This window comes from Diplotaxodon limnothrissa, linkage group LG19, assembly GCF_057381915.1.
Source record: "Diplotaxodon limnothrissa isolate DT_005_m linkage group LG19, D_limnothrissa_male_GT1.1, whole genome shotgun sequence".
Classification (NCBI taxonomy): domain Eukaryota; kingdom Metazoa; phylum Chordata; class Actinopteri; order Cichliformes; family Cichlidae; genus Diplotaxodon; species Diplotaxodon limnothrissa.
The window spans coordinates 19159003-19183560 of NC_140614.1; the positions used below are offsets into that span (position 1 = coordinate 19159003).

The 24558-nt window shown below is 41.4% G+C and overlaps 1 protein-coding gene across 2 annotated transcripts in view; it reads left to right on the plus strand.

The window, feature by feature from the left end:
* Positions 1-24558, plus strand: part of pacs2 (phosphofurin acidic cluster sorting protein 2) — a 68052-nt gene that overhangs the window by 31777 nt on the left and 11717 nt on the right. For both annotated transcript variants that reach the window (XM_085379202.1, XM_085379203.1), the window contains exons 2-16: positions 14327-14414; positions 14704-14793; positions 15595-15720; positions 18873-19035; positions 19326-19399; positions 19526-19606; positions 20371-20430; positions 20518-20672; positions 22071-22161; positions 22527-22586; positions 22838-22962; positions 23106-23238; positions 23706-23810; positions 23974-24080; positions 24172-24326. In XM_085379202.1, the coding sequence (XP_085235328.1) occupies positions 14327-14414; positions 14704-14793; positions 15595-15720; positions 18873-19035; positions 19326-19399; positions 19526-19606; positions 20371-20430; positions 20518-20672; positions 22071-22161; positions 22527-22586; positions 22838-22962; positions 23106-23238; positions 23706-23810; positions 23974-24080; positions 24172-24326 (1613 nt within the window). The remainder of the gene's footprint in view (positions 1-14326; positions 14415-14703; positions 14794-15594; positions 15721-18872; positions 19036-19325; positions 19400-19525; positions 19607-20370; positions 20431-20517; positions 20673-22070; positions 22162-22526; positions 22587-22837; positions 22963-23105; positions 23239-23705; positions 23811-23973; positions 24081-24171; positions 24327-24558) is intronic.

A 24558-nucleotide genomic window follows, 5' to 3' on the forward strand; every position in this document is an offset into this window, starting at 1 on the left:
AATAGGAAATCTCATTATCGATGCAGTTTGCTGCTCAGTGCTGCAGAGCTCCCAGTGTCCAGTTGCTCAATTCACACTATTAACAGAAGGTGAAAATCCAGGAGTTGAAACTGAACCTCAAGTCTCTGCTGTTGTGCTCTTCCCTTGCCTCCGTGAGTGTGCTTTTTTTAAAAGAATTTAGTTTTAAAATGATTCCTTAAAAGAAATTATAGATTTTATTTCACTGAATCCATAACACAATTATTTCTATCTTGAGATGCGGTTCTGAACACATAATAGAGCGGGACTCGGTGAAAGCAATGACACAGAAAAAGTCAGATACATTATGAAAGGAGCAGCTGGGGTTAGGACTGCTTGCAAAGTGGCTTGCAGAGCCTTTAAAAAAAAAGGGAGAGATACTTCTCTGAGCTGATCTGCCACGTTTGTACTTAACTTGTCTTTTGCCTGTTTAAGCTAATGCTGTGCTCGACTAAAGAAACAAAACATCAGCTTTCATTTAAATTCCAGTAAAATTTAAATGCTTTCCCGTGTAAAGATGCCAATATGCAGCTGCGTCTATTAATAAAATGCAACCTAGCTCCTTTTTGAAAGTTGCAAAGTGCTGTATATTCAGTTGTATAGTATTTGTTAGAGTTGTGCTTGAGAATTTTGTAAAAATTCTGAGTAACCTCAGTGTTTGCTGGCTTGTTGTTAAGTTATTTATAGTCTCGATTAAGGAGAAGAAGCTGGTTGATGAGCACCAGAACAGCAGTGACCCCCTGTTTCCATCCAAGGGGTCTGTGTGAGATGAAGGATTACAAATACCCCAGTATTTGGAAAAAGTAGAAGCCCTCTGCGAGAAGGGTTGAAGTCATTCCTTTCTCAGATGACTGAGGTCTTTTAATATCTGCTGGGCGATTTTCTGGATGTTTTATTAGTCTGTGGAGATCCTCTATGCTGTGGAGTGCTGGGCCAGCAGTCAGAGCAGCACAGAGCAGCACACACCAGCAGACTGATCCTCAGTGCCAGTAATGTTGTGGGTGTGGAGCTTGACTGTGATGGCAGAGTCAGAAAGGAGCATGCTGTGCAAATTACAGACAGTATTGGACAATCCTTCACACCCTTTCCATAAAGTGCTGACCAGTTACTGGAGGATGTTCAGCCAAAACTCATTCCACCACAGAGTGGCAGTCACAGAAAACTAGCAATCACCTCCATAAATTAACTGAGCATTTCCCCAGAGCGTACACATGAAAGGAGTCATGCTGGCAGCATCTGATCAATCACAGTTATGTGTAAGTTCACTGGCAGAAGAGCAGCTGATGTTACAAATGAAGTAAAAAAAACTATACGAAGAGATTAAACACATAATACAGACTGAAAGCGACACAGCTGCTGCAGACAATGAAGAAGAGCTGGGGTGAGAGGAAGAGTGTGCAGTAGTTTGTGTAAATGACCTTTAAATTTGGTAAATATTTTTTACGATTGTTTGAAAGGCACTTCGGTTTTATTTTGAAATCCATGCTTTTATTTTGAAACAGGAAACTGGCACAAAACCGTTAAAGGGCTGTTAGTAACGTTTCTTTTAGGATATGATAAATAGTGTGCCTTAAAGTGAAAAATATGTACGTTTACTTTGCCAATTAGTACCTGGCTGACAGTGGCACAAGGTTTGTTAATGTTTTCTTTAACGGAATAAGTTACATGCAATCAAAATGTCGTTTAATAGAGTTTATGTTGTTAACCTTGACCTTAGTGAGGTGATATAATGAATTGAGTGATGTAAATTTGATGTATATGCTATATGTGAGCAGGAGAAATTTGTTTCCTTTGATGTTATGGTATTAATATTGCTGGTTTTGTTTTGCTCCTAGCTCTTACGGTGTCTTCACTGAATGTTTCAATAAAAACATTTCCAATAAAACCTCTGTGAAGCATCAGTATAAGAGACCATCATTCAGCCAGGGATGCTACAGTAAGAGCTTCAGCCTCACGAGTTTCACCTGACTGCCAAAGTCTATGATGAAAGAAGAGGGATTCATTGTGATGGTCTAAATGTGACACTCGCTCAAAATGGAAGCATCTCAGATATTAACTGCAGAAGCAGAAGGCTCAGATCAAATAAAAGACATCTGTCAAGCAAGCAAGGATGAGGAACTTCGCAGATCTGATCGCCCAAGAAATCCCACGGAGAAGATGCTTACATTTCAGAGAGAGGAGGCATACAAAAGGGAGAAGCGGCTCATGCACCTTTATGATCAATGGAAGATCCAGGCACGTAAGGCAAGAAATCAGCTAAAGCTAGACATTCCAGAAAGTGAAATCGCAGCTCTCATTGATATCTTAGAGAAATGCATGAATGATATTACGGACATTTATGTACAAATCAGAGATCACCTCACACCATCCAGTGAAACGAGACGTCGTGTTGATGCATGTGAGGCCGTAACAAAGGACATTATTAAAATTGCATATGAAAGAATATCAGGCATAGACGAAGACTATGATAGTGAAGCAGTCAAAGAACGCCTTCGTGAGCTCCTTAACAGAGACTATGCTCATTCCATATATGGATCCACAGTTTCACCTCCAAGTCAACACACTATAGACTCCATTGTCGCAGTAAAAAGAGCAGATGCTGCAGCAGAATTAGCAGCAAAGGAAGCAGAATATGAGTTGTTATTGGCGGAAGGAAAACAAAAGGAAAGGATCCAGCTCTTAGTAGAGCAACAGAAAAGGGATCTTGAAGCTCAAAAACATGAACTAGAAAGACTAAGGGCTGAAAAGGATATAAGAGCAGCACGAGCAAGAGTGTCAATTTACAACCAAGATGTAATGCAGGAGGGCAGCTTGTGCTCTGCTAACAGCAAACTAAGGAACCAGGAACATATGCACCCACATCAAGCTGTGTCTCTGGCTCCAGTTCAGCATCTCATAAGATTTCCAGCTTCACCTCCACAGACAGATGTGTCCCACTTAGCTCAAGCAGTACAAGACAGCATAGCCATGAACAGACTTCCAATGCCAGAGCCACCTGTATTCACCGGCGACCCAATCCAGTTCATTGAATGGAAATCTTCATTCATATCCCTCATAGATAAAAGGAACATATGTTCAGCTGACAAACTGCATTACTTGAGAAGATATGTGGGAGGTCCTGCACGAAAGACACTTGATGGTATCTTTTACAGGGAGGATGATGAAGCGTATAAGGATGCATGGGATCGCCTTAATAGCAGGTACGGTCAACCATTCGTCTTGCAGAGAGCTTTCAGAGAAAAACTAGCTAGCTGGCCAAAGATCCACTCAAAGGATGCAGAACAACTCAGAGCATTCGCCGACTTCCTACATGCATGTCAGCAAGCCATGCCTCATATTAAAGGGCTGGACATTCTGAATGACTGTGAAGAGAATCAAAAGCTGGTCCAAAAGTTACCTGATTGGGCAGCTTCAAGGTGGAACCGCAAGGTGACCCAGTTTATGAAGGACAGACAGGAATTTCCAGCCTTTCAGGACTTTGTCAACTTCATGTCATTAGAAGCAGAGATTGCCTGTAACCCAGTAACTTCCCTCCATGCATTACGTTTATCAGACTTACCTGCAGAGAAACATCATCTGAAAGAAAGGAAAAATAAATCTACTGTTCTCCATACACAGACACTTACAGAGAATGAGAAGAATGTACCATCCAAGACAAGCTTAAAGCCCCCTTGTACATTCTGTCATGATAACAAACACCGCCTACATAGTTGTCCAGAGTTTAAAGGAACGCCTCTGGAAGAGAAAAGAAAGTATGTAAGGGAAAACAAACTCTGCTATGGTTGTCTGAAACCAGGCCATAATGTTAAAGACTGCCGCCACAGACACTTATGTGATATCTGTAAGGGACGACACCCAACTTGCCTTCATGACGACAGATATTCCAACATGAATGCTGTGTTAGCCTCTAATCAGAATACAGACGAAGCAGTTACGACATTGTCTCTCAATACAGAGACTGAGCACACATCTACAACTACATCCATGATTTTGCCAGTCTGGGTTTCCTCTTCCAACAACCCAGGAATAGAAAGGCTTGTCTATGCTCTGCTTGACACCCAGAGTGACACTGTGTTTATTGATGAAGATGTTAGTCGTAGCTTGACAACCAAGACCTATCCTGTAAGGCTAAAGCTAACCACCATGATCGGAAAGGACACAGTAACACACAGTGAAAGAGTCTCAGGTCTCAGAGTGCGTGGCTATACCTCCACAAATCACATTGATCTCCCTCCTGCCTATACCAAAGACTGCATACCAGTGAATCGAAGGCACATTCCTACCAGTGAAACGGCGAGGCATTGGAATCATCTCAAAGCAATAGCAGATGATATTCCACCACATTTAGACTGTGAAGTTGGTCTTCTAATAGGTTATAACTGCTCACAGGCACTAGCACCAAGACAGGTCATCCTAGGAAGAGATAATGAACCTTATGCAGTCCGCACAGACCTAGGATGGAGCATCATAGGCTGCTCACCACCTCACCTTGAATCTCCTCCTGTCGCCAACATATGCCATAGAGTAACTGTCAAAGAGCTTCCTCCAGTGACGCCATCCGATGCCATTAAAGTACTTGAGTCTGACTTTAAGGACATCAGCAAGGACAGCAGAACAGTGTCTCAAGATGACATCCTCTTCCTCAATATGCTAAAGGAAAGCATTTACATGAACGCCCATGGTCACTATGAGATGCCTCTCCCTTTTAAAGAGAGACCCTACCTTCCCAACAACAAGCAGTTAGCTATCATCCGGCTCAACCATCTCAAACGAAAGCTGCTGAACAACAAGAACTACAAGACTCACTACGTAACGTTTTTGAATGAGGTAATTAAAAACAATGATGCTGAAGAAGTTCTCTGTGAAGAGAAGGAAGGTGAAACATGGTATATTCCACACCACGGAGTTTATCATTCCAAAAAACCAGAGAAGCTCAGAGTGGTTTTTGATTGCTCGGCTAAGTACAAGGGAACTTGCCTAAATGATCATCTCCTGTCGGGCCCAGATTTGACAAATACTCTAACTGGTGTTCTTATCAGATTTCGACAGAACCATGTTGCTCTGATGTGCGACATCGAAAGGATGTTTCATCAGTTTCATGTGCGCGAAGCGGATAGAGACTACCTACGTTTCCTGTGGTGGAAGGATGGGAACTTCAGTGTGGAGCCACAGGAATTCCGTATGAAAGTTCACCTTTTCGGTGCTGCATCTTCACCGGGATGTGCCAACTATGGGTTGAAACATCTCGCTAAGGAGAACGAGAGCCTGTTTCCTCTGGGCTCCCAATTCATTATGAGGGACTTCTATGTGGATGATGGTGTCACAAGCATAGCAGATGTAGATGAGGCTATTCAGCTTGCAAAAGAAGCCCAAAGGCTCTGTGCTATGGGTGGTCTGCGACTACACAAATTTGTGTGTAACAATGCGAAGGTGCTTGAGAGTATAGCACCATCTGAGCGTGCCACTGAAGTAAAGGCTCTTGATCTTGCCTTTAGTGATTCATCGCTGGAAAGAGCCTTAGGAATCCACTGGCACATTGAGTCAGACAGTTTCAGGTTTCATGCCCGTTTGAAGGACCAACCAGAAACCAGGCGTGGTATACTATCCACTGTTGCCTCTCTTTATGACCCACTTGGGCTTATTGCTCCTTTCCTGCTAACTGGGAAAAGGGTTCTTCAAGAAATGTGTAGGCATGGTACAGGTTGGGATGACCCACTCATCAGTAAACTGCAACCAGTCTGGAGATCCTGGAAGAGTGATCTGGCAAATTTGGATAAAATCACCATACCCCGATGCTATGTACCAGCTGACTTTGGAAAGGTCACAAAGAGAGAGCTACATCACTTCTCTGATGCAAGCACGTATGGTTATGGCCAGTGCTCATATTTGAGACATGTGAATGGAAATGGAACTGTTCATTGTGCTCTGATTATGGCAAAGTCCAGAGTTGCTCCAATCAAAGCTGTGACCATCCCCAGGTTAGAACTGACTGCTGCTGTTGTATCAGTTGCAGCAAGCAATACTCTAAAGGAAGAACTGGGAATTTCAGGGATTGATGAATACTTCTGGACAGACTCCAAGGTTGTACTGGGGTACATTAACAACGAGTCACGTCGCTTCCACACATTTGTATCAAATAGGATTCAGAAAATACATCTCAGTACAACTCCTCAGCAGTGGCGATATGTTTCTACTGACAAGAATCCTGCAGACCTTGCTTCGAGAGGTTCTAGTGCAAGCAAGCTTCTGACATCGAACTGGTTTACTGGACCCAAGTTCTTATGGGAGAAAGAGGTATCACCAGAGGTAGAGGTAATCCCAGAAATCCCAGTTGGGGACCCTGAAGTTAAAAGGGTTCAAGCACTAAATTTGGAGTCTGCAGAACAAGTGACTCTTCCAGACCGCTTGTCAAAGTTTTCTTCATGGTGTAAGGTCAAACAAGCTGTTGCGCGACTTCTTCGCCGAACCAAGAGTGGCAAGTCAACAAGTCACAGCACAGTTCAGGAGCGAGAGGATGCACAGCGCATCATTATAAGAGATTTACAGAAACGAGTGTATCGAGATGAGATCCAGCTACTTAGTAATGGCTTACAACTTTCACGGCAGAGTAAACTGTTTCGATTGGATGCCTTTCTTGACAAAGATGGAATCCTCAAGGTGGGAGGAAGACTGAAAAATGCATCTCTCCCTGCCTCTCAGAAACATCCAATGATCATTCCAAAGGACCACCACATAACGAGGATGATAATAGCTCATCATCATGAACAGGTTAAACACCAAGGAAGGGGTATAACCCTCAACGAGATCAGATCAAATGGATACTGGATCCCAGGAATGAACAGAGCTGTTGCATCTTATGTGCATCAGTGTGTCAAATGCAGGAAACTCAGGGGATCAGTGGAAGAGCAACGAATGGCAGACCTGCCATCTGAGCGGGTGGATCCATCTCCACCTTTCACTTATTGCAGAATGGACTGTTTTGGGCCATTTTTTACAAAGCAAGGGCGTAAGGTGAATAAGCGTTATGGTCTGCTTTTCACATGCCTTTGTTGTAGAGCAATTCACATTGAAATGGTGAATGATATGTCAGCAGATGCTTTCATTAATGGCCTCCGATGTTTTGTCTCCATAAGAGGAGCAGTACGACAAATAAGATGTGACCAAGGAAGCAATTTTGTTGGAGCTAAGAATGAAATGTATAATGCGCTGAAACAGATGGATGTCAATCATCTGACTGCATTCTTGGCTGAGAGGCAGTGCGACTTCATTATGAATGCTCCCCATTCAAGCCATGTTGGAGGTGTCTGGGAGAGACAGATCAGAACAGTAAGAAATGTACTTCGGTCCACTCTTTCACTCTCACCTGGAAGATTAGATGATGCCTGTTTGAGGACATTGTTTTACGAAGCAATGTCTATTGTGAACAGCCGTCCACTCACTGTGGATAACCTGAATGATCCAAATGGTCCTGAACCGCTGACTCCTAATCACCTACTCACTGTGAAACCGACTGGAGCCTTACCGCCTCCTGGGACGTTCATCAGAGAAGACATGTATGCTCGTAAAAGATGGCGCCATATCCAGTATCTAGCAGAGCAATTCTGGAACCGCTGGAGAAGAGAGTATCTCTCTAATATTGCCACTAGACAACGTTGGCATATTTCTAGAAGGAATCTGAAAGTTGGTGACATAGTCATCGAAAGGATGGATGATCTGCCACGGAACGAGTGGAGATTAGCCAGAGTTGAAGAAACAGTCGCTGATAAAGATGGGCTTGTGAGGAAAGTTAAGATTCGTCTTGGAGACCAGAAAATGAAAAGGGAGGGTCAATGTTCTGGCAAGCCATCTATAGTTGAACGGCCCATTCAGAAACTGATCTTGCTTTAAGAGGCTGTCTAAGACAATGACTATATCCTTTATTGTATGAAGACTTGTGGACATTACCTGCAGGCTCATGCATGGATAATTCTTTGTTTTCGTTATGTAAAAGGCCTTGTGGTTCAGGTCATTTGTTTTTAAAAATCATTTGTGTTATGGTTCTCCCTTTTGTTAAAACACTCATGATTTGGTGGGAGTGTAAATGACCTTTAAATTTGGTAAATATTTTTTACGATTGTTTGAAAGGCACTTCGGTTTTATTTTGAAATCCATGCTTTTATTTTGAAACAGGAAACTGGCACAAAACCGTTAAAGGGCTGTTAGTAACGTTTCTTTTAGGATATGATAAATAGTGTGCCTTAAAGTGAAAAATATGTACGTTTACTTTGCCAATTAGTACCTGGCTGACAGTGGCACAAGGTTTGTTAATGTTTTCTTTAACGGAATAAGTTACATGCAATCAAAATGTCGTTTAATAGAGTTTATGTTGTTAACCTTGACCTTGACCTTTATGTGTAGTTGTAAGTTAGTGAGGTGATATAATGAATTGAGTGATGTAAATTGGATGTATATGCTATATGTGAGCAGGAGAAATTTGTTTCCTTTGATGTTATGGTATTAATATTGCTGGTTTTGTTTTGCTCCTAGCTCTTACGGTGTCTTCACTGAATGTTTCAATAAAAACATTTCCAATAAAACCTCTGTGAAGCATCAGTATAAGAGACCATCATTCAGCCAGGGATGCTACAGTTTGACATTAAGAGTGCTGAATGAATGAGTGAGCAATTTAAGTGCTTTGGTCAGTGAGACTGGAGAAGAGATGCCAACTGCCTAAGTTAACAGACTTATCAAGATCACAGCCTTATCTTTAAATGACAGGAGAATCTGATGGATTATAAATTGAGGATTTCATTAAACTAATGTCTAAAGGACAGTTTTAGTTTTTATTCTTTTGATTGCAGCCCTGAGAGCAATAAAAGATAAATATCAAATAGACTACACTTTAATTCTGTGTGCAAATTGGGTATAAGATCAGCACCTGGAAATAGGTACTCTGTTTTAGGATGACATGTTAATGCTTAGAGGAGTGGGTGGTAAAATCCATCTGTACTATCCACACACAGAAGTCAGAAAGATCCTCCAGGATATTTAATAATTTTCAATTAAATGTTATAAAGTTCATAGATACGTATCAGCCAGAACCTTCTTCAAGGACAAGATTTACAACTATACAAACAGAGCAGTTATAGAGTACTGAGATAGATACTGCACATATCTTGAATAAGACATTGTCATGGCAACAATAGATGCAAACTGAGCAATGTAGCTAAAACGATGGTATTACACTAAGTGGTTTTAACATCTTTCCATCTGAAAATGTGATTTTCTGTCCACTATGCAGTATCAGGGTCTTTATCCTGTTATTTTGCTCCTTTATTCTTTTTTTAACAGGGTAGGTTCAGTGATCCAAATGAAAAAGTTCATGATTCATAATAGACACATTTCAGGACATTTCTTGTAGTGTGTGGTATCAATATGATTCTGTCCTGTTTCACCAGTGAATGGTGTTTATTTTCAGTGACACCAAAACAAATTCCTGTCGGAGTGTTGCTGTTGGCAGAAGAAGCAAATGTGATGGTGCTATCACAGCACCACACTGGGCCCGATGCTAATTCCCTCTGCCAGAGCATCTGTGCCGAGCTTGGCCACTGGATCGGGATTTGGCAGGCAACGCTCGAGGCAGCAGGCCGTGTGTTTCTTAAGGCCGGAGTCTCCCCTGGGGTGACAGAGAGGGGACAGAACAGGGAACAGGTTTCTTTGCTCCAGCGCCAGCAGCACGGCTGTGTGTGAGCACGAGTGTCGATGTGTGCACTCACTTGCGGGAGATGGCGAAGTGGTGGGAACGCCTTCGAGTTCAATGCAGAGTGAAAAAGGCAGCAGCTGCTGAGTGAAACGCCAGCACTGTGCATTGTTGTCATATATTGTTCTTTGGAACAGTGAAGCTGTTCAGGCTGAGTCGGATACTCCTCACGGCCTCACCAACTTTTACAGCCTTCAAGCAAACTAATGGAAGCTTCCTGGAGTTATGTTATTGGTAAAACCACTGTATTAATATTAATTATCAATTAACATTATTAAGTCCGGTGCAATTGTCGATTTTCTTTATGTCTTTACAACATATGACATTCAGAAATTATAAAAATGACGTCTATCGTTTTTCCTTGTTAGCATCAATGACCAGTAACTTTTCACTTGGAAGCTTCCCTCTGAAAGGGCAATTATCAGATCATGATTTACAATATGTTACAGTGCTTCACTGTTAAAGGCTTCCTGAGAGTCTGTGCACTGCACAGAAACAGAGCTATTAACCTTTTTAGTCCTGGCTTCATACTCAACTGAATGAAATTATGCACTTAACATTCAAGGCTGAGCTGACGACAGTTTCTCCTGCCCATACGTCACAGTGTTATAGCACAGAGCGGTAATGGGATTGCATAATGTAAAAATGGCCCAATTAACACTAAAGTGGACAAAGTGAATGGTAACGTTTACGTCTGCATTTAGATTTACTGCTTGACATCTTAAGTGCTGCATTTTTGTTGGCTTTGTAGTAATAGGTTTGCAGTTTCAGGCCTAAGAAGATGCCCGCTCCAGTCTTTCTTTTCTGTCTTTTTGTTTAGTTTTGTTCTGCGATGGGGGGAAAACATGGATGAGCAGAACATCAGACATATGTAGGCGGTACCACAGATGTCTCGTACCAGGCTACATGGAGTTTGCTCAGGCAGAGATGGGAATTATGCGAAAATAAATACAATACATTTTCTTAGGAACAACACAATGTTGTCATATAGTATCTAACGTATAGAGCAAAAGTCATTAACCACCCCTCATTTTTATCATTTCTTTGATTGAATCTCTGAAAACTATCAAAGATAACAGCTTGACAGACAGAAAATATTATTATTTCAAAAGCACGGTGATTCCAAAAGAAGTATTAGTCAAAAGCTTGGCATATGTTTGTAGAGTGTGCAGGGTGACTTTAAATTTTTAATGAAACTGGACAAGTGGAGGAAAAAAGAAGTGGCAGACAAACAAAAAAACTATCTGCAGCAGGTGAACGGTATCTAAAAGTCATGTCCTTAAGAAACAGAAAATAAAAACCACAGGACTCAAAAGGGATGCTGTCAACAAGAAGCCATTCTTAAGGTAGGGAAAGGGGGGGAACGGTCGATTAATGCCAAATTATAACAGAACAGTTTTTGCCTTATATACTGTATTTCCACATGTGTTAGCACATTTTAATACATATTGCACCTATTTCCCGTTTTTATCCCAAAATATAAAGAAATGGGGGTTGTCCAAGTATTTGCATAGTACTGTATATAGATGGGTATATTTGGTACACTTTTTTCAGATTCGATGCAATCCAATGCAACAGCTGTGCAATAGATTCTACATTTGCAAAGCTTATACATTTTCACTCCACTGCTTAGTGAAAGGGCCAAAAATGTGACCACTGTTACTCAGCGAAGAAAGTCAAACAAACGTCAGAGGGTTGTTTGACCAGTCGTGTGATATCAGTGGTTGACTTTAGTTCCATTAAGTAGATTTGACCCCAATGCTGCAAAATAGGACAAAAAAGCCAAATGTGCAGTCTGTGCAGCAGGTATCATTCAGCTGTCAGTGCCTACTCAAATCAACATCTACACACCTATAGCATAGCTCAGACAGATGCTGTTGTTGGCTTGGGACCAATGGGAACAGGGTAGAATACAAAACAGGAGTACAAGAATGCTGCATATTGTCTGTGTGTGAGGCAGCTCGCACACAATGCGAGCCTTCATTTGGTTTGCTTCCATTGTGCCTGGGATTTCTTGGGTCCTGTCTCAGCTGAAGAACAGAAAAGTCTTCATTCAGCCTGCTAGGGCTTCTTCAGACCTGCCATTGTCGTGGCATCTCGTCTCTCTGTCGCAGTGTTTTCCTTTCCCTCGAGGATGATTGATACCTCTCCGCTGCAGAGACACGACTTTATAATTGTCGCTCAGCAGACTGTGCGGTTTGGAAGCTTCTGACTGATACCGGTGCCGCCTCACCTCTTCGTTTCCTGTTCTCAAAATAGGAAAGTCAGAGAGGATTGAGATTACTTACAAGGTCAATGAGGCTGTCTTGCTAAACGATACTGAATATGGTTGATGGTTTAATAATGCAGCCGCCTTGGACTTTCACTCAGACATTTCTCTCTTCCGTGCCTCCCATGGCTGTTTTAACCAACAAAACTTGGTGAATAGCTACTTTTACTCCTGAATGCACCCGAATAATTTAGGAGTGATGTCATTCGAAGTAGCAGCACTGTGAACACACTGTTTAATTTTGCCGTAAAAAGGAGAGCCAGATGATAAATGGTTGACCTCCAGACTGAGCCTGCTCTGAATGATTTAGTCAAAGCAGCCAAAGTGCCTCGAAAGAATGGCTCCTTTAGGGGGGAAAAACACAGACACACACACACAAAACTTTTCTTCTTCTTACGTTTTCTGAGGAAGTGCCTGAAAAAAGTCGTGACAGGCTTGTTAAAGCAGCCCCCCCTCCTCAACACACACCACCCTAACAATGCTACCCCGCCACTGTTCTCCTTCACTGTTGCTCTTCTGCTCTACTGGTTGATGACGACTAAGAGGATTTAGCTCAGCCTGCTGCAAAACCCTTGGTTCCCTTCAAGTTAGACTAAGAAGTGTAGGAAAATGTTCGTGTGAACTTCACTTTCAGTTAGATGGGATTTTCTTTTGTCGTTATTCTGAACGGAGATCACTTTTAGGTGCTCACGGGCCACTTCTGGTCACATGTTTGATTGCAACCTCGAAATTAATTAAAAAGCCAAAGTTCCTAAATGTGAATATTTGGTTGACACTTGGATCAAATAGAAGAGTAAGGGGCTCATAATACCCGCTATCCGGCTTACATCAAAATAATATCACATTAGCTGTTATAAGCCGCCGTGTCTGCCGGTCGTGCACGTCTCGATTTCAGACAAATTTTACACATCAGCACTGGAAGTGAAAACCCAAAGCAAAGACATACTTTTGCAACACCTCCATCTGCATAATCTGTGAATCCCCGAGTTTCTGTACTGATATGTCATTAAATCTGTGGTAAAAATCAACATGATCATACACTTGTGTCTAATGTACACTGTATATAATGGCAGCTAATCCCCCACTCTAGAAAGCTACAGCTCTAAGAAGACTTATTAATATTTGCAGGAGTGCCTATTATGCAGGAGATGTCCATTAAAGTCAAAGTTAAAGAGTTCTAAAAGAAAAATGTCAACAGAAGTTTAAATGAAAGTCTTTCTGGCAACATGGCCTAAAGGCAGTTTTTTTTTTCTTCTTCTCTTCTACTAAATGTGTCAATGCTACAACCCACAAACGTTTCTACAGAGTCTCAGGAGGTAGAGTGGGTCGGTGGCTCGATCACGCCGGCAGCATCTTTGGGCAAAATACAGAGGATCCTTTCTGTTTCGAAAATGGGAAATTTTTGAAACGTGTTCAAACAAACATGGAAAAACAGTGTGACATTATTTTTCTGTGTTCATAAACCTATTAGTTTTGGCACGATCCCCAACACCACTGGGTCCAATGTAGCCCCAAACAATGACAGAGCTTCGACCAGACATTCACGGTCTCTCCTGACCTCCTCCACACACATATTGATAACAATTAATAGGTCAGGAGAGTTAAAATTTGGATTCAAAAGACCTGTTTCCATCATTGGAGTCCACTTCTTGTGTAATCTGGCATACGTCAGCCATAAAAATAGCTACTTGAAAGCCACTGAGACAATTTCTGATGAGGCTTTATTGAACACTAGCTGGATCAACTGAAGGGCGGGATGAATCTTGCACGTCTTGTGTTAAGTCTTTACTGGATTTTTTCCTATTCCTTTAATGACATGAATATTAGATACTGTTCATTTGCTGGAGATAGCTCTTTGGGAATCATCTTAGTGCAAAAATCTTATTTTTATGCCTGTCAAACTGTGTTATGTGTTGCATTTTTTTTAATAGTTAGGTGCAGTTTTTATGCTTGAATGAGTCACAGGTTATACGACTGATCTGAAAATAAGATAAAAAGCAGCCGGTGTTCAAAGAAAAACTTTGATAGACCATCAGAAAGCCTGGGGAACTATAAATTACAAGAAAATCTGACTCCATGGATGGAAACCTGAAGAAGTAAAGGGCTCGAGACCTTTGCGCAGTTCTGTACGTGTTCTGTGCAATTGTTGGCCGTCATCTCTTTTCCTGAGCGTGTTTAGTAAACTCACCATCTGTTTTGTTGTGAATGACTCATGTGTTTGTGCTTATTAAAAACACCCCAGCAGTACTAAACTAAACATGTTTTCCTGCCTTCATCTCTTTCTGCGTGTCTGTGTTTAGATTGTGCAGTCTGACCCTGAAGAAGCTGGTCGTCATGAGGGAACTTGATAAAGAGCTGATTTCTGTGGTCATAGCAGTAAAAATCCAGGTACGCTCTACATACAGTTATAAACACAACACAACAGAATGTGGTTTGTGTGTCCTGGTTGAGGTAGTCATGTTGATTGATCTCATTTTGGTCATTTAAAGAAATGTTTTGTTTTAAATGGTAGTACGCATCATTTTAGGTCCTTCATATGCACACTCTATAAAGTGTTGCAAAGTAAGTAGCAGCTTTCAGAGAGAGTGCATACTTTCAGCATATAGTGCTCATTAAATGAAACACCAAAGGGTTAGTATTTTTTAAATTATTTAAATATTCATGTGTGTTTTTGCAGGGCTCCAAACGGATTTTAAGGTCCCATGAGATTGTGCTGCCACCCAGTGGGTCTGTGGAGACTGATCTGGCTCTCACCTTCTCGCTGCAGGTAAAGGAGAAAAAAAAAAATCATCACCTTAAAAAAAACAACAATGAGAAAACTCAAACATATGTTCCCAAATAAACCATATGGGAACAGGTCTTAACTCTGCATTTGTTCTTCTTCTCCGAGGTAACATCTGACATTGTTAACTATGCGTGGGATGAGGTTTATTGCCATAGTTGCCATGGTAACACAGTTCCATTATAGATCATTTTGAGTATTGTAAGAAATGAAGAAATGTATTTTCCGCAGTGCTGAAAGCATGTATTAGTCTTTGAGCGTGCACAGATATTAAGCCTGGCAACAACAAAATCTGCATCAATTTGTGCACGCACACGCGTTCACTACAAGCTGGAGGCTGAGGCAAACTTTAATGGCGTGTCTCTGGACTATTTTCAGTCAGCTCGGTTTCAAAAACAAACCCACAGGGTGATGAAGAGGCAGATTAGGCGACTTTTAATTGAGGATGTTTGAATTGCTCGTAATGCAGTAATTAGCATTTGTCATTTTAAGTGAACAGTTCATCAGTTTATGATTATGTGCAGCTGACTCGAAGGAAAACTACAGCACCTCTCTAATGAAGGAACTGTCCCGCAGTGCTCCAGTTTGCCTCGCTGATGGTTTTGAACACCAGTGCTGGCTTTTTCTATGTATTTGTTTTTGTTTTTTTGTCTTTTTATGGACTTTGAGTGAAATATAGAATATCAACAGACCTTTGCTCAAATCTATACTCCAAGCTGTGGGTCCAAGTATGAATGAGTAACTTACACTTTTTCCTCCTTGTTTTCCTGTTTCTCTCACACTCAGTACCCGCACTTCTTAAAGCGGGAAGGAAACAAGCTGCAGATCATGCTCCAGCGGCGGAAAAGATACAAGAACCGAACCATTTTAGGCTACAAGACTCTCGCGATTGGATCTATCGATATGTCAGAGGTACAGTCTTGCCCTGCATATATGCTCATGTTCTTCGCCTCAAGTGTTAACAGTGGGTTCAGGAGCTCTGCTGCACTTGTGTTCTGAAGACTCTCTTTAATAGCAGAAAAGTGCCGGTCATTTTTCTACCATCGTGCCAAAACACTTAAAACACTTAAAAATAAGTAATAATTGAAAGCCTTAAATTATCCTTAACATGTCCCTCTGTGTGGATACAGTTCTTTTTTTCCCCCGTTTCAACCCAGATTATGATTTTTATTAAATAAATACACATTTTATTGTTGTTCAAATTAGAGGCTTATAAGTTCTAATAAAAGTATCTTCTGAATTAGGGCTCATAACCCAAAGAGATGTTGGGCAGCTTTTTGTGCTCATCCAAAAACCAAGTGACTGATTATGAGCCCTTGGCACAGACTTGTAAAAGATCCTGTCCTATATAGACTCTCAAACTTAAAGAAAAACACAGCGACCTCAAATCTCAAACCACAAGTCAAGCTGTTGGTGTTGTTGTTGCGTTGGTTGTCTGTGGTCATTCTCTTTGCAGTGGTTTGGCTTTTACTTTAATAAATTTTGTGTCTTTGTTGTTTGCAAGTCATTTTGTGCATTGTGTTGTTGTTTGTAGGCATTTTTTAGTTTCTTTTTGTGTTTATGGTGAGAATTTATAGTCAGTTTTGGATTTCTTAGCAGTTTTTTTTAAATAATTTTGAGTTTCTTTGCTGCTGCTTTGAATTATGCTGAGGCTGAGTACAGTAATATATCATATCTTTGTCATGCCTTGTACCTCGTTGTGGTAGTGAACAGCTGCTTCACAGACTCTGTACTGAATGTTGTCCAGCAGGCCTGTTTTTTTTCCCCCATCTTTTCAAAATCCAAATAAAAAGAAGGTAACTTCTCTTTGAAAATTTTCTGTAACCACCATGAAGAAAATTGACAGTTTAATAGCAATAACACAGGTTTAATGCATTTATTCTCTTATACTTTTAGTAGATGAATCTTTTATGTTTTAGGTGCAGTTCCATGATCTTTGCATAAGATATTAAGCATTTGTAAAATCATCAAACATATGTACAGCGGCATCAGAAAGACGCTAAAAATGGAGGAAAAAATAGAAACAGGCTTTTTGTGTTTTAAGAAAACCTTGAAGACACAAATGAATGGCTTGATTTCACTGCACATGATGCTGATCCACCAAGCAGTTCCCATTTGGCTGACAAAGTTCAGCGGAGCTTATTAAGGTCACATCTCGGCAGCTGAGAGAAGGATAAAAAAAGCATTAATGCAGCTGAGATTGGGGGGGGAAAAGAAGAAGCACAGAGCTGTACTGACTCGAAAGAAAGAAACAGTCCCTACAGTTTCAGCTAAAGGATTTAAATCTGTGAACAAAACCTACACAGCAAATCCATCATGTCCAAATTAACACTGTCGGATTTGATTTCAACACTATTAAAGTGTCTATATGGGTCCACACCAGAGAGTGTTAATTTAACTCTTTTTGGAGAGTTGGTACGTTAACTCTGATTTAGTGTTAAACACCAAATCTGTCTGGAGTTGATAATTTAACACTTTGTGTTAAGAGTTTATATATTAACTCTCAAAGAGTATTTTAGTTTAACTACGTAAGAGTTATCTTCTAATTCATTCTAAAAAGCGGGAATTTTACTGTTCTGAACTTCTAGAAATTTCTTTTGGAAATAAACATTTACTAAAAAGATGCAATGGTTTTTGAAAAACATTTATTCTGAACTGTGCACCACAATTTCAAAACATTTTCTGAAAGATGTAACAGTGTACATGTTCTCACTTTCATTAGAATTTTGTTTATCAAAAGGTCTGACATGGTAAATGCAAATAACAGCATCTCATCACTTATTTCTTCAATACAATATGCATGTCCTTCATTCATCCCTTTGTGGAACTTCAACGCACTTCTGCTCTCCCCCATATTCCATCTTCACAAGCATATCCTGTGCGGAGATCGAATAAAAATTAGTTGACACTAATTAATGGCACAAATAATCCAGTAAACAATTGCAGCACAGTAAAAAAAAAAAAAAAAAAAAAAGAGAATCCTCTTTGAGCCATTACTTGTGTAAAGTATTTTCCCAAAAGACAAGGACACAGGCAACAGGTAATACTGAACTAAATGTAAAACCTCAACCTTTTTCATTTTTACCTAAACCGTGTGCACAAAACTCTGGAGGGATCTATGCTAACGTAGAATCCAATCAGGACGTCAGCTACTGCTGTTTGCTCGGTTTTTATTTTTATGGGCGATCGTTTTCAGGCTTCAAGTAGCACCATTATACCAACATTTCACATTCTAGACATTGTTTTAGGTGTATTTGACCAAAAATTTGACTGAAAATTCACATGCAAGCTGTTTTTCAAGGCTGTGGTATTTGCCCGCAAACAATACCTTTCAGCTAGCTAAAACAGAATATTATGCTATCAGCGAGCAACATGGCTAATGCCTTTCACACAGCTTTGTCTCAACTCCAAAGAGCCACAGAAGTAAAAGCTCATAATAACAATTGAAACAATCTTTGAAAAAATGACTTACCAAGCATGGCAAACAACTCAAATATGTAGAGCAAAATGTTCTGAAACGGCTTCACTTCAGCTTCGATTGGAGCCGTGCTGGGGGCGGAGTCTGTGAATTTACTCTGTTGGTGTCATAGCCCCTGTAGGAGTTAAGAGGTCAAGAGTTAATGTTTCCATTGTAACACCTCCAGATTTGACAGAGAAACACTCATTTTTAACACTCGATTTTAACTACTATCATTTTACACCTCAGAGTTACATTAAAAGAATGTGACTCTGCTTAGAGTAAAATTAACTCTACTTTTGCAAGAAGACTATTAACACCAAAACATTTAACACTTTTGAATTTGCTGTGTACCACATAGGATACAGTGTAAGCTGCTGCAAGGGGATGTATGCAGTCTCGTGAGACTGTTGGAACAGAAAGGATCGGTCTGATTTTCAGCAGTATTGTCCTTAAGTGACCTGGGTTTGTTCTCTGCTTAGGTGCTGTGGAAGAAGGCATTTGACCTTCAGCTGTTTGTGTGAAGCCTCTTAGGTAGTGTAGTACCTGCAGGAGGTGACTGAACTGGGCATTTCCTCTCTCGCTCATGATGTTTGGCCTCTCGCAGGTGATGCAGCACCCGACAGAGGGAGGCCAGGTTCTGCCTCTCTGCAGCAACCAGAAAGACATGCTTGGAAAAGTGGCAGAGATCTGGATCTTTTCCCTGTCCAGTCAGCCAATAGACCATGAGGAGGCAGCCCTGCAGGGGGGACAGAAGATCAAATGCTCTGGTATGCTTTGCTTCTCATTACCCCTGATGCTCTGAGGCAAAAACAGCGTGACGCCATCACAATCACCTAATATGCTTGATGAGTTAAACAGAGTGGCGTTTCACAGGGTTTAGAGTGTTTTTTTCCCCCACTTCTCTTTCTCTAATCACCATGAAAGCAATAAAATCCAGGTAGCATGCAACATCATGCATATATTTAGAAACTGGCTGGTTGTCAAATTTTAAAGGGGTCATCGAAAAATGTATGAAGCATCTTCTACACTCAGTCTTTAATCTGCCTGCTGTCTCCAGATAACTACTCAGAAGAAGAGTACGAGAGCTTCTCCTCAGAGCAGGAGGCCAGCGATGACGCCGTGCAGCCACAGGTGATTTTATTTATTTGTTTATTTTTAAAGGCTTTTGCAGTTTGGGGGGATAACATGTTTTACATTATTCAGGTCAGTCTGTATTCTCTCTGTATTGGTTTAAACATGTGTCCTTCATGTTTTCAGGATCTCGAGGATGACGAGTATGACGTGAGAAAACCAAAGAAGCAAAGGAGGTCGATTGTAAGGACTCCCTCCATCACCAGAGTAAGAGATGTGAAACAGCAACTGCGGATCTACTCTGAACATCCTGCCTGCAGGGAAACAAAGCTTTCTCTGTGACAGTGAATGTGTGGTTAATTCTCCATCCAACCACAGCGTGACAACTTAAATTTTAAGAGTTTGGCCTGATGAAGAAAGCCGTGTTAATTAGAGAGCTTTAGATTAATTTTGTCGCCATTTTCACCTTTCTGCACTCTAACAGCTTAACCAAGGTTAATTGGCTTCTCTTGTAAAGATAATTTAGTTTCTTTCTTTATCTTGGCACGTGTCCTGAACCGCAAAAAAATTATTCCAGATTCTGTTGAAGCTCTGTTGCTGCACTGGGCCTGGGAGTCCAGTTGACTCGTGGGTTTTACTTTTCATTTGTTTATACCTGAGGTAAAACTACTACATAGTGCAAGAAGGTTCTGGATGCAGAAAACTGCTATAAAAAAAGCGCCACACCTATAAATTAGCTGCTTTTCAACAAACCTAAACAGCAGATGATGGATGTTATAAGGCTCAGCAAGCCAGAGCAGCAGATGAAAGCCTCAGAAAGCAGATGGAGGATGATGTTGCTTGATTATTGATTTACATGAGCACACACTGCAAATTCGATACCCGGCCAACACTGCAAATGTATCTACTGCTGGTAAAATTACTAAGTTGGGCTCAGCAGTGGCTGCAGCTGTTTTTTGTACTGGCCGAAGTAATTCAGAACTAGGTCACAATCTGACTTGCGGTTCTGCGTTTGTTCTCCTGTGTTTTAGCAGCAGAACTTTAAGCAGCGTGTGGTGGCTCTTCTGAAGAGGTTCAGAGTTTCAGATGAGGTGAGTGTCACTGTCTTGCGTTGGTCTGGTCGTCTGACTGTGGAGCTGCAGAGCCATCGGATATGTGATGTTTTTGTATTTGTGAAGGTGTTGGACTCGGAGCAAGATCCTGCAGAGCCACCTCCCGATGTGGAGGAGGAGGATGTGGACCTGGACAGCGTGGAGTTTGAGAACCCCAGCGACAGCGGCCCAGACATGGATGATGACGACAGCGTCCTCAGCACGCCGAAACCTAAACTCAAGTGAGTGACATACTTATCCATGGTGTTCATGGATTTCCTGCTGGTTAGACTACATGGACTGTATATAGCTTCTGTATGTAGCTTCTGGTCTTTCTAATCGCCAGCAGGGGGCAGTCCTCTTGTTGCAGACATATCTTTTATTGTATATAAATCTGTAAGAAAAGCACCTTTTGCTCACTTTAATCTGTGACCTCAATTGAGTTTATGTTCTCCTTTGTACGGTGGCCCTGAGAGGCCAAAAGGACTGCAACTTAAGAAAACTCCAGCAATAAGAAAAATGCTGCAAAAGCACACAAAACACAACGCAAATGGGAAAAACGACAACGGAAATAGGAAAAAACAAAACAGAAATAGGAAAAAACTGATTTCCAAAAGCACAAGGGAAGTGTTTCTGGGGAGACAATAACCCGACGGACCGGTTGCAGGAACCAAAATATGCTAATAATTGCGCTGGGAGACACTTAAAAGAAGTGGAGGATCTATTGGTTTTGTGAGGAAAGAAAAGATGAGAGGTAAGTTAGTGTTAGCCTAACTATTAGCCTAAAAATCCGTCATCAGTATTATATGAATCGTGATAAAACACACCTACTATGTTTTGGGTTCCTGCAACTGGTCCGTCGGGTTATTGTCTCCCCAGAAACACTTCCCTGGAGTTTTCTTAAGTTGCAGTCTGTTCGGCCTCTCAGAGCCACCGTACCTTTACAAGTTTCAGCTCTTTGTTAATACAGCACAATGTTTATTTTGTAAATAGTTTTCCCGTTTACAAGATATTCCCTCAAATATTCCTTAAAATAGACAACAAAGGAGGGGCGCGCTTTAGGATGTGGCCTCTTTGTGACTGACAAGGTGTGAATCTGCGATTTACTTGGTGTATCAGTCAAATCTGGCTTCTCTGTGTAAGTCAGCAAACCAGTTCACAGCAGCTGCGTCTATTTTACCTGCTCTAATGTAACGTTGGCAGAAATTCTTTTTAATTTGTTACAGTTGGTCCATATTTTTCCAAAAATATTCTGAATAGTGAAAATGTTTAAAAACGATTTATAAAACGGTCCAAAAGACTCATGTGTTTATGTGTGGGAAACAGGTGCAGAGTTTATTGGGACATGTGCAAACTTACTTGGAAATATAATATGCAAGTCAAAACAGAGTTTGCACAACTCAAACGTTCAGATTTGGATTCCTCACTCCATAAGACTGATTTTCAGTCCAGTTCTTGTGTAATTTGGCATAGATCAGCCGTTTCGCCCTGTTTCTCTTTCTTAGGAATGGATGCTTGACAGACTGAACTCATTTCTGGCCGTGTACTTACCCCCTCACTCAGAGGAGACTGCCAAGTCAATAAACCTCAGCAGGTATATTTACATGATGTGAAACAAATGTATTTTTCTTCTGTTTCAGGCCATATTTCGAGGGTCTCTCCCTCTCGAGCTCTCAGACTGAGATTGGCAGCATCCACAGCACTCGGAGCCACAGGGAGCCTCCCAGCCCGGTGAGACCCCCGACACACGAGCACATTGTGAAACACCAAATGGCCTCCAGTAGTTTCTGCTTATCTTCCACATTAATTGATTTCAAATCTCCTCCTTCACTTAAACAAATGAGTTAAGTAACATGTGAGTGAACAGCTGGAGGCAGGTGAGCTGCTCTGATGGCTTCTCCGGCTCAGGTTTTTCCTTCAGCCTTCAGGTTTATCCCTCTGGTTGCCTGTTTGCGAAACTGTAGGGCTTCAGTTGAACTAACAATTCATGATGATATGTCGAGTCAGACAATGCTTTACTTTCTCTGAAATTAAAGTTTCCCAGAGTCCATCAAATCCAGGTGATGTTTATTATTCTTCCCACAACCTCACTCCAGGTTGACCCAGATAAAACCAAGTGCACCGGGGATGACGGCGTGTCTGATAACATCCCTTTTGTGAGTGTGAATCTAAGCTTTTTCAGATTGATGCACTGACTCAATATTGTATTTTTATTATATGCAAGAAAGGCTAAAGAAGATCTCCTGTGTTCTCTGTAAGACTGTCAATAAAACCTGTAATCCAAAGACGATCCTTAAGGCATTTAAGATGTGAAAAAGTGTTGAAGAGCAAGAATGCAGAAACACATCTGCCAGCTCTTAGCTCATAAACACTGTTCCAGTTTTTCTCTGCTTCTGTTTCCCCTCAGGAGCAGCCAGAGGCGGTGACCCCAACCACAGAGCTGGAGATGGACAACATGGACACGTTTTTAGAGAGACTCCCACCGAGTGGCAAAATGACCAAAACAGAGTCTCTTATCATTTCATCCAACAGGTAAATATACATAATTTAATGATAACACACTTATTTCAAGCCTGTAAAGGCAACGCTGTAAATGCGCACGCATGATTCTTCATGTCTGAATGCAAAGAATTGTTTAACTTGTCTCTCTCTTCCTTTGCTTTTTTTGCTTTTAGGCAGGAACCAAAGTTGGCAGGGAGGCGAGGCAGGAGCACATCGCTGAAGGAGCGCCAACCCAGCAGGCCCCAGAATGAGAGGGCCAACAGCCTGGACAATGAGCGGTCTCTGGATACCAGATGCCACCTACAGGTAGGAGGGTAGAAGTGCAGGGGAAACCAAAAACAAACCAAAAACTATGAGTTTTCTTGTATTCACAGGCGTGGGAAAGATTTTCTGAATATTAAAGATTTTGGCATTTAGCCTTTATTTGACAGCGGGGAAAAATAGACAAGAAAGGAGGGAAAACGTGTCGAGGGAAGACACATAACAAAGGGTAGCAGGGTGAACTCAAAACCAGGCCGCCTAATTTCAGCCAGAAAGCATAAGCCAGTGCACAGGAATGTTAAAACAGTTAATATGAAGATAATTCTCAATTCAGGCAAGAGAGTCACTGTTTTGGCAGCATATATGTATAGGACAGAGGTGCTTATTGTAATGACCGTCCGTGTGTTAATGTATTCATAGACATGTCTAATAGATTGTGCCGGAAAAGAAAAGTATGAGATCTTACATTAACATGAACCTAACATTAAGGTTTACCTATTTTACTTCCCTAGATTCCCAGAAAGACAGTGTATGACCAACTTAACCACATCCTGGTATCTGATAACCACCTCCCTGATAGTATCATCCTCATCAACACGTCTGACTGGCAGGGCCAGGTAAGCAGCAGGCCTTTTCAAAGATAAAGGTCTTACTTACTTGTATACAATTTTCATTTAGGTCATTTAATTAATTAAATTTTCTTTGACCAGTAGTTTTTAAGTGTTTAAAGATTTACAGAGCATTAATTATTGGTTTATAATGGAGTCCCTCCTCTCTCAGTATCTTTCAGACATGCTGCAAAACCACCATCTGCCAGTGGTCTGCACCTGCACCACGGCTGACATCCAAGCTGCGTTCAACACCATCGTCTCCCGCATACAGAGATTGTAAGTCTGCCTCCCATGCTTTATGAAAGCACGCACACTCTGGATTAATGTTGCAGTAATGCAGAGCTGCGCTGCTCGTTTTTCTCCCTAGCTGCAACTGTAACTCCCAGACGCCTGTTCCTATAAAGATAGCGGTGGCCGGAGCGCAGCACTACCTCAGTGCAGTTCTGAGGCTTTTTGTGGACCACCTGTCCCACAAAACTCCTGACTGGCTCGGCTACATGAGGTTCCTCATCATCCCTCTAGGTTTGTGACGGCGTAGCTCTCGTCTCTTCTGTTGTTAGGTGCACCAGTGAGGTCATGTTTTTGTTTAGTGGGATTAGGCAAAAACTACTTTGATGATTTTCTTTAAAGTTGGTACAGAGGTCGAGCACGGACAAACGGAGGCCCATTAAACTTCAGGTGGCGCTTACAGCAGAAGCAAATGGTTAGCATGGGTGGAGGACTGGGGGCTAGAGGTGGAGCTAGACTGTTAAGC